Source organism: Agrilus planipennis, unplaced genomic scaffold (genome assembly GCF_000699045.2).
Source record: "Agrilus planipennis isolate EAB-ADULT unplaced genomic scaffold, Apla_2.0 scaffold399, whole genome shotgun sequence".
Lineage (NCBI taxonomy): Eukaryota > Metazoa > Arthropoda > Insecta > Coleoptera > Buprestidae > Agrilus > Agrilus planipennis.
Genome location: NW_020442406.1, coordinates 16,696 through 27,437, shown reverse-complemented (window position 1 = coordinate 27,437; position 10,742 = coordinate 16,696). Strand labels below are relative to the sequence as shown.

General features: G+C 35.7%; 1 protein-coding gene across 1 annotated transcript in view; it reads right to left on the bottom strand.

The window, feature by feature from the left end:
• Positions 1-6,262, bottom strand: part of LOC108742718 (cadherin-related tumor suppressor) — a 59,101-nt gene extending 52,839 nt beyond the window's left edge. Inside the window, exon 1 of the mRNA XM_025980143.1 lies at positions 5,929-6,262. Coding sequence (XP_025835928.1) covers positions 5,929-6,262 — 334 coding nt within the window. The remainder of the gene's footprint in view (positions 1-5,928) is intronic.
• Positions 6,263-10,742: the final 4,480 nt, after the last annotated feature.

Here is a 10,742-nt window from a genome sequence, read left to right as displayed (position 1 = left end):
ACTTGTAATTGAATCGGTAAAAATTGATACAAAATTGCTGCATCCTGCAGCTCTTCACTACACATCAGGATGCCCGGCATTTTTTCTTTTTAATTATTTTATACAAATACTTACAGACTAACGTCAAATTCAGATCTGAGGTGTTGCTTAAAAATTGGGTTATTATATGCTTAGGAGCAGCATGTTTGTCATCGATATACGAATTATTAATATGAGACTTGTTGATAACTACCATTAATGTGATACCGAAAAATGCTTTATTAGGTTAATGAATTACCTTTTACCATCGATGTATGAATTCTTAATGTGAGACTTGTTGATAGCAACAATTAATGCTTTTTATAGTGCTCAAGATGTTTGTCATCGATTTCGAATTCATAATGCAAGACTGGCTGATAACGGCAATTAATACTTTTAGTGTGCAATGGTAATACTATCTGTAGTAAGAACAAAATTTAAACTTACCTCTAATGGATACCTACAGGAGTGGATCACAACACACTTTTCCGATGTATTTTCAATGGTTCCTTTCTTTCAACGAAATAGAGAGAGAGAGAGACACATAAAAGAAACAGACTCTAAACCTCTAACTGATATCAGCATTGGTAAAGTTATAAAAGCATTAAAAGTACCTAATTTTCGAGGTATATTTTCAGGTGATAGATTACCTAAGAAAATTAGATAAAATGAGTCGGGTGTTATTAATTTGGATAACGATAGCGGAATGGGAACCCAATGGACTGCCTATAAGAAGAAAGGATCTAACGTAGAGTACTTTGATTCGTTTGGTAATTTAAGACCGCCATTGGAAGCGATAAATTATTTTAATTCAGATGGATTATGTACAATAAGATATAATTATACCCAATATCAGTCATATAACACTTGGAATTGTGGACACTTATGTATTGATTTCTTATATAAAAAAATAAAGCAGTATATAGGATACAACAGTTTGTTTTAATCCATCATTGGTATCGGTTTAAAACAAAGATAGGGAAAAGAAACCCATACAGTCAGACGCTAAAATGTCGTACCTGCTCATGTTTACTAGTAAAGGATCTTCCGTTTTAAGTAATGACTTTTATCCACCAATACATTTAGTTGAGAATTCGTCGTACGAGATTGGTTTAATATACCTTGACGTAAATAANTTAATTTTTGGTTAGTCTTCCTGTTTATATTTTTTGTGAGATAATCTAAATACATATTATGGTAATTTCAAATAAATTTTGATGAGAATTCTATCCAAATTAACTTAATGATGTTCATTAATGTTATGCATTATACACATTATCGTCGTAGATCTGGAATTCTCTAGAAATTCTAATATACTTGTCTTGACAAAGTTGTGGGTTATTCAGGTTTTCGCTGAGTGATATTGCAAAACCCACAAACTAGACTTTCCACATTGATCAGAACCATATTTCAGTGCCCTAGTAAGATACGCCCTAGTAGAACCCGATTCGGCGCCGATCGTGCTAGAGATTTTCTTAACAATTTCTAATATTCCTATGTATGATTATAATTTTGCGTGAAACTAATAAATTTTGCTCTTGGTCTTGGTCTAGTTCTGATGTTGGTTATGCTAGGAGTGCTAAGTCTTGGCCTTCATTTTGGTATTGCTAAACGAACAAGATGAAAAAAAGACAAGACAAAACGGCAAAAGCGAAACTATTATTACTCATCCTGAGTACCTATATATATATGTACGTATATACAGTAAATGAGACCACAGTCTGCAACATTTACGTGTGAAATTCCATTTACCTGCGTTACATAGGGTTAAAGCTGTGGAGGATTCATAAATGGACAAAGTTAACGAAATACAATAGTTCCGTTTTTGTCATTTTACCTAAAAAAACGAAATACCGTACAAAAACTGTGTCACATTGCAGTCGGTGAGAAAGTTAAGAATAAATAAATAGATCTAGAACAAAGTTTGTTTTTCTGAGTATAAGTTTAAATTATGACAATATTTTTTTCTGATTGCAAATAGGAATACGCTTCCATTTAAGATATACATTAAATAAAGCTGTGTTTACGCGGTAAGTGAAACTCTAAGTAAGTAATGATTTTTTTAATTATAAATATTTAACAAATAAAACTTTCTTTACTCAGAAAACCAAAAATGTTCTACACCGTTGCGTTTAAAAGCACTGTGCCTGTCTCATTGTACTTGTCATATTACATAGTACGGCACAAAGTAGAAACTTGCTACGGCCAATTTTCTATATTGAAAATATTTAGTATGTATCGAGGCCCTGAATTCATTAACAATTTGGAGACAAATTTAATTCGTCGTCACTATTATAAGGAAATGTTACAGTGGAATATATAACAAATGGAATTAAATTCATAAAACAAATACATTTGTAATCATTTTAATAAATTTCATTTTTCTTTTTCAATTAATGTTATTTATTTACCGATAACCACTCACATTATAAATAATATAACACTTAAAATAGTAGACCAAAATGGGAACTTAGTTAATTTCAGACAGGAGGTTATAACAGTCGCACTACATCTAAGGAAGATAGTAAATTAAGAAAAAAAGAGATATGGTTGTAAGATTTAATGGTAGCAGTAACAACGACAATAGAACCAGTGAAGATATATATGGACCAGCTACAATTAACAAAATTAGTCATAAAGAAGAGTCTAAAAGACTAACATCAGAAAACAAAAATTTTTAATATCACTCGGTTTCAAATTGAAAAAGTAATAAAAAAGAAAAATGATGAATATACTACAAGTTAATAAAAAAATTAACTTGGATAATTCGATAACAAATATCGAATTACATTCGCATCAACCGTATGCAGCAAATACTTTAAATTACAGTGATTAAATCATCGTAGGTTTTTAAATCGACAGAAAACAACCCTAAATCAGATAATTCACATTTTGATCATTGCAGTTTGAAGTCTTTTAAATTATATTTAAACTGAAATTTATCCATCTGACGATATCAATGTTAATTATCGTCAAAATCAATTTGCAATTTTATACCAAATGTATAGCAAATTTCAACAGTCGTATTATTGTAATAAGAGCAGCGCCGAACCCTGCTTACACCAGATTTGTTTAAGAAACGTGCACCGCTAGCGGTAATTGATTGCTCACACCAAAGTGAAACGGTTAAAAACGGTGCTGTTGATATTCCATTAGAATTTGAAACTGCTGAAGATGTAGCTGCTAAAACGTCGGCGTATTGTCTAATTATTCACGAAAGATTTGTAAATTACAATCCACGTACAAGTGTTGTGCGTATTTTATATAAAAAGAAAAAGAAGATGCCCATTAAAATTAAATACAGGTGCCCTAAATGTAAAGGTGAAACTGATGAACCTGATACGGGTTGTATTCCTTGCAATTTTACAGAGTATATCAAGACAAAAAGTGGACATAAACACATTTCAACAACCTATTTTACTGGAAAAGGTCCCTCAGCTGATAAGAATTAGTCATAAGTTCGTATCAGTATCATGTGACCTAGTTTTATGTGTTTATTATTATTATTCTCTGTTTTCAATATGAAAAAAGTACAATAGTAGATAGTAATGTTCAAAAACAGTTTAGTGATGCATGCGCGCACGGTTTTACAAATATAATGGGAAAACCTGTAATCGTTGATTTACAAGGTTTTAAAACAAACAATAATCAATTTGTTGCAAAAGAAGTATCCGTTTGCAATCTTTCGAACGAAGACATAAATGTATTTTTATTTAAACCGCCACATCAATATCAATATCTATCACCGAAATACGTACGTGAAAATCGTTGGTTGAAAAGGAACTTTCACGGATTATCGTGGGAAGATGGAATAATTGATTACAATCTGATAAGACATGTTCTGAAAATACAACTTCNGATGGTTGTGTGTTTGTAGGATTTTAGGATTGTTATGTTATTTTATTGAAGGAGGGAGGTTGTCTAAATATTCAGAGTATTCGTCTGGGATTGTAGGGGTTATTGCCAGAAGTTTGGCGGGGGGAAAGGGTATTTTGTTTTTGGGTTTACGTTTAAGTCTGAGAGGTATGTGTTTTAATGTATTTGATGAGATGGGGTTATTGTTCTCAATGGCTCGGTTTACAAATCTGCTTTGGAGTTCAGCGATACGGTAAGGTATTTGGTTAATGTTTATGTTATTATTAGTGTACAGTGTATCCGAAGGGGAAAATCGATTTAAACGCGCGATTTTGCGTAAGATGCGTCTTTCCGCGGTGAGAATGGAGTGAATCTGTTTTTCGGTGGCTGTCGTTAGTATAACTGCTCGGTAATCTATTAAGGGCCTAACGAACGTTTTATAGGTGTGTAGTAGTGTTTCCGTGTTGCAAGTTTTAATCTTACCGTTGATTAGTGAAATTAAGTTTGCGCGTTTTCTAAATTTGTCGAGTGTAGTTAAAATATCGTTGTGCGGATTGAGCGTGTGTGTTAATGTGAATCCTAGGTATTTAATTTCCTTTTTTAACTGAATATTTTGATTGAAAAGTTTGACGTTGACTTCTTCTTTAGAAAGGGTGTATTTGCAAGTTAGCCTGGAATGGTTGAACATAATCAGTTGTGTTTTATCGGGGTTGGGTTTTAGGCGCCATTTGCTGAGCCACACTTCTAGCTTTTTGATTTGGCTGTTTAATTTTGTGTTGCATGATTTCGCGCTATTCCCGTTTGCCCAATATGCGGTGTCGTCAGCGAATTGACCTAGACTGATAGTGTCCATTATAGGTTGGGGTAGGTCGTGACAATAAATGTTGTACAGGTGTGGAGCAAGTACTGTGCCCTGCGGCACTCCTGCTGTTAGTGTGAACGATCGCGAGAGCGTGTTACCGATTTTAATTTTGGATGGTCTATCTGATAGGAATGATGCTATAATTTTTACGAAAAAGGGAGGTAGATTAATTTTGAGTAATTTATATAATAGGCCGTTGTGCCAGACTGTATCGAATGCTCTTTCGAAATCGAGTGCGATTGCTAGAGTGCACCCGCCCGCGTTCATGTTAGAAATTGCCTCGGTCTGGAGTTTTAGGACTGGGTCAAGGGAACTAAGTCCCTTTTGGAACCCAGCTTGGGAATTCGGGATGACATTGTTATCAGTGCAGTATTCTCTGAGTCGCGATCCGATTATTCGTTCGAAGATTTTTCCGGAGTTATTTACAAGCGATATTGGGCGGTATGATTTAGGGTCGGTATGATTCTTAGGTCATTCTTCGGCTGTTTTACGAGCGATATTGGGCGGTATGATTTAGGGTCGGTATGATTCTTCCCGGGTTTGGGGATCATTACTATTTGTGCGCTTTTCCACCGTGTGGGATAATATCCGGTTGTTAGTATGCCGTTATAAATAGCTGAGGGGTATTCGATCGCGGATTGTGGAAGGTTTTTGATAATATTGTTTGTTATGCCATCTTCACCCGGGGAATTGTTTTTTAATTTTACGAAAGTGTCGGTGATGTCCTGCGTTGTTATTTCGCGTAGTATGTTGGTTGTGTGTATTGAGCATTCTGTAGATCTCGTGTAATTTGGCGATCTACTCTTACGGTGTGCTCAGCGTCATGGTGTGGACCGGTGTAAGTTATGTGTAGATTTTCGATTGTTTCCGCGAATGCATTAATTTTTTCTTCGGTGTGTTGTAGATACGATCGTTGACTGCGAGATGGCTTATTGTCGCGCGTTTTTGTCCAGTGATTGCTTTGAATTTGCTCCAAAATTTAGTGCCGTCATGATGATTTAGTTTTGAACATGTTTCGTTCCACCTTTTCTCGTGGTGTTGGTTAATTTTTAGACGGACTAGGGCGTTTAATCTATTCCATTCCGTTTTGATGAGCGGGTTCCTATTTCTGATAAATAGACGATAGATTTCGCGTTTTCGTTTAATTAGTTCGATTATTTCGCGAGGGAGACGTTTCCTTCCTAGGCAGGTACGTTTAATCGGTACTATGTCGTTTATCGCGTTTTGAATTGTTTGGTTGTAGGTTTCGTTTGGGGCGTCGATTTCTTCGGGGTTTGATATGTCCGGTGCGGTTAGGTTCGCGTTAGTTACGTGTTCGCGTAGCCGGTCGAAGTTGATGTTTTTGAAGTCTCGTATTTCTTTGAATGTCGGACGCGTGAGGATACGAGTTTGAATACTGAGTGTGGCGGTGAGAGGCAAGTGATCGCTAGTGATCGGTGTTCCGATAACGCATTCGTTTGTAAAGAGTGGTGCTAGTCTGTCTGTGCATATTATGTGGTCCGGGATGGAAGCACCGGCATAATTCATGAAGGTGATGTTTTTATTTCTAATGCGATATAGACTGTGTGACAGTAATGCGTTAGCGAGTGAACGACCGTTTGCGTTTGTTAAAGTATCACCGAAGGAAGTGTGCCTCGCATTAAAGTCGCCTAAAACTATTGCGCGAGGTAAGGTTGAAATGTATGCTAAAAAATCGACCGTGAGCGCCCTGGAGGGACTGTTGTAGAAAGAGAAAATTATGATATCTCCAGTGTGTAGATGTATAGTGGCAGCACAGCAGTCGATTTCTGAAAATTGCGCAGGTAGGAAAAAATGGCTAGAAGCGATTGAATTGTGAATGATAAGCGCGGTTCCCCTTTTACGGAGGATTTTATCATCCCTGTAGATTTTGTAATCCGCGATGTGTATTTTATCTTTTCGTTTGCATAAAGTCTCTTGGAGCGCGAGAATGTGTATTTGATCGGTGTGTAAGGTGTGTGTTATGTTGTGTTTTTTACGCTTCCAGCCGCAAGTGTTGACAGTCGAAATTTTTAAGTCCGCGAATGTTAACTAAAAAGGGGATGAGCCATTGATTGAAAGGGATAGGACTTAGGAACGATGTTTAACAGGAACTGGGGTTATGGAGAGGTGAACATAAGTTCCTTTGTGGATGTAGGAGACCTTCCGCTTGAAGAATTCTCTCGCTCGGCGAGCAATCGCATTCTCGACAGCATGTTGGTTAGGTGTCAATGATGATAGGACGAGATAGGTGAATCTGATTGTGTCGGCGATTCGGCAGAACCTTTCTGGTTCAGGTGTGGAGCTAAGCTCGGAGGTTGACTCGTCTTCGTCAGCGTCTGAGATGTCTTCTGCGGGTGGGTCGACTCATTTAATCGGAGCTTTCTTGGACGGGGTGAGGGTCTTGGGATTGGGTCTTTTTGGACATTTGGAATCAAAGGCAAGGAGTTTGCCTTTGCAGTTGCTGCATGAAGGAGATGAGGTGCATGTTGCGGAGTCGTGGTTTAAACAGCAGCGGTAGCAACGCGGTTTTTGCTTGCAAGAAGAAGTATTGTGGCCGAATGCGAAGCATTTTCCACATTGTAGTGGCTGAGGGCCAGGGGATTGCGAAGGTTCGCAGCGATAATTCTTGGAGAACATTTTGAAGCCGTTAGAGAGTAATCTGTCGATGGACTTAGGACAGTTCGAGATGATCCGGAACAGGAAGGTGTCCTGTCCCGTTTGCCTGGACTTAATGCGCCAGGGATTTTTGGCTTCAATGTTCTCGTCACCGAGAGCGGTGAGGATGTCTGTAGGCGAGATGTTCATATCTACTGAGCAAGCTACGCAGGAGAAGGTAGGTTTAAAGGGAGTAGGTCTGTTAGGTGTCGGAAGTAGAGGTTTTTTGGATTTGCTTTCTCTCAGTTGGATTTCTATCTTTTCGGATATAGTGGATCTTAAGGGTTTCAACTTTTTAATTAGGTCGGGATCTCTGGAGGTAACGACAGCTTTGTTGTCTCTAAAGACAGTTAGGTTAAGGAACATTAGGGAAGGTAGACCTTTAAGTGTGTTATAAAGGTCTTTCTGGTTGCACAGTTTGATAGGGATGTTTGTTATTAAGGCGGCTAGGATTGGGAGAGCGTTAAGTGGTTGGGGAGATCTAGGTGCAGAGGTAGAAGCTGAAGTAGACGAGGTTGAGGAATAAGACGAGGAACGTCTACGGGAACGTTTCACAACTTGGAACGGTTATTCTTCGGGGGAGGAAGTCCTAGGGTTTTTGGTCGTTGGAGTATTCATGGCTTGTATTATGTTTATCTATGTGTGTGTTTAAGTGTGAATAAATGTGTACTTGCGTGTATGTGTGTGTGTGCGTGAAAGGTGTATTAGTTGGTTAGCGCGTTTGTTTGCAGGGGTAGTGTTAATCCAGAGGGACGTTGCGTACTCGGTCCCTAAGAATGTCGGTTAATTAATAAAATCATTTTAAACTTTGCTTACCGGTAACGGCTGGGCAGTTGAAAACTCTTGGCGATGGCTGTAAAAAATAAAAATTGCAAATAAATTGCGGGAATCGAACTTGAAGTAAGCTGGATGTCTGCTGACTGCTGCTCTGNATACCAAATGTATAGCAAATTTCAACAGTCGTATTATTGGAATAAGAGCAGCGCCGAACCCGTGCTTACACCAGATTTGTTTAAGAAACGTGCACCGTTAGCGGTAATTGATTGCTCACACCAAAGTGAAACGATTAAAAACGGTGCTGTTGATATTCGATTAGAATTTGAAACTGCTGAAGATGTAGCTGCTAAAACGTCGGCGTATTGTCTAATTATTCATGAAATGTTTGTAAATTACAATCCACTTACAAGTGTTATGCGTGTTTTATAAAAAAAAAAAAGCCCGTTAAAATTAAATACAGGTGCCCTAAATGTAAAGGTGAAACTGATGAACCTGATACGGGTTGTATTCCTTGCAATTTTACAGAGTACGAGTATATCAAGACAAAAAGTGGACATAAACACATTTCAACCACTTATTTTACTAAAAAGGTCCCTCAGCCGATAAGAATTAGTCATAAGTTTGTATCTGTATCATGTGACTTATTTTTATTATTATTCTCTGTTTTCAATATCAAAAAAGTACAGTAGTAGATAGTAATGTTCAGAAACAGTTTAGTGATGCATGCTTGCACGGTTTTAAAAATATAATGGAAAAGTCTGTAATCGTTGATTTACAAGGTTTTAAAACAAACAATAATCAATTTGTGGCAAAAGAAGTATCCGTTTGCAATCTTTCGAACGAAGACATAAATGTATTTTTATTTAAACCGCCACATCAATATCAATATCTATCACCGAAATACGTACGTGAAAATCGTTGGTTGAAAAGGAACTTTCACGGATTATCGTGGGAAGATGGAATAATTGATTACAATCTGATAAGACATGTTCTGAAAATACAACTTCAGTTAAATCATGCAACAACCATTTATGTAAAGGGTCAAGAGAAGGTCAAATGGATTCAAGATATTCTGGATGATAAAAATATTATTATTATCAACTTAGAAGATCTGCAATGTCCGTCATTTGAAAACCTAAAAAATAACTACTTATATTCACCTTGCTATTTACATAATATTATACATAAAATACCAAAGTGTGCTAGAGAAAATGTAAAATTATTAAAATCTTTTTTAAAAAATCTAGCAAGATAATAATGATTGAAAAATTAAAGTTGTAAACTATTGGTTTTTCTTTTCTTTTTTGTGTACATGCAGACAGATACATACGTAAATGCATACATATTACTATCTGCTGATTACAGCACATCCTTCGTGCTAAGAAACATAATACCTGTTTGTGTAAGTCTATAGAAGAAATTGACGTTAATTTTTTATTTTCAATACGTAAACACATACACTCATATTTGCATATATACATACTACCTGTTTATGTAAAAGTCTGTAGTAGAAATTGACATGTCTTTTTTTATTTCCCTAAATATATAGATTAAATATTAATATAATTTAATAAATGTTCATATATCAATTATCTTCTTTCTATAAGTACATATATTTTAAGCTAATTAAAACAATTTTATACTTCAACAGATCTTTCTAATAAAATTATGAAATAAAACACCATGATAAGATTGAACTCTTTTATTTTATTAAAATATTAGATATGTGAAAAAATTAATATTGAACAATGTTTAGTGTGTTCGGTCATCCATCAGGTAACATGAAAAGAAAAAAAAATTCTATATAGATATGCTACATATACAATAAATGGTTGTACATACCTCCTTAAACTAATCATACATCTCGACCATTTTGGCCGAGTATCTTCAGCTAAAACAATAAAATAAATAAGAAAAATGTATGTGTGTACAAACTCAAACATTCATAAGTGAATATAAATAACAAAAAATCACTATGACTACAATAATATGTAATGAATGTTTCTACATACCAAGGTAAATAGTGGCCTGTGGAGTAGGCCCTCTTTCTACCGTGAAGAATACGTTAACGTATTTTCCACGATGGATGGTGGTGCTTACGTAAACACCACCAGGGGAGGCTGTTCCTTTTTTATGCGGAAAAATAAAATTCCTTAAAAATTTAAAATTATTATTATCAAATGTAAATATTGTTTTAACTTACCTATAGAATGGTATATTTACTGATTATTAGATCCTTAACTAAATCAAGTAATTCTAAAAAAAAAAAAAATTAATAATAAACACAGTCACTAAAGCAAACATCTTACCTTCACCACTCATGATGAAATAAAACAGTATATCGCTAACCACACAGAACACTTTTTCTCAAGCAGAAAAAATGCAATATAAAGAAATATGAGGCGGTCATAAACCTGGCTATGTGATCTCTTTCTAATACCTTGTATTATAATGTAATAATAGGGATATGCATATTTCATAAAATATAGTACCTAATGTAATGCTCATATATAGTAATCTTCCAACATTTACTGTAAGGTTTCTTATATTTTCTATAAACCGCTTGTACATATAT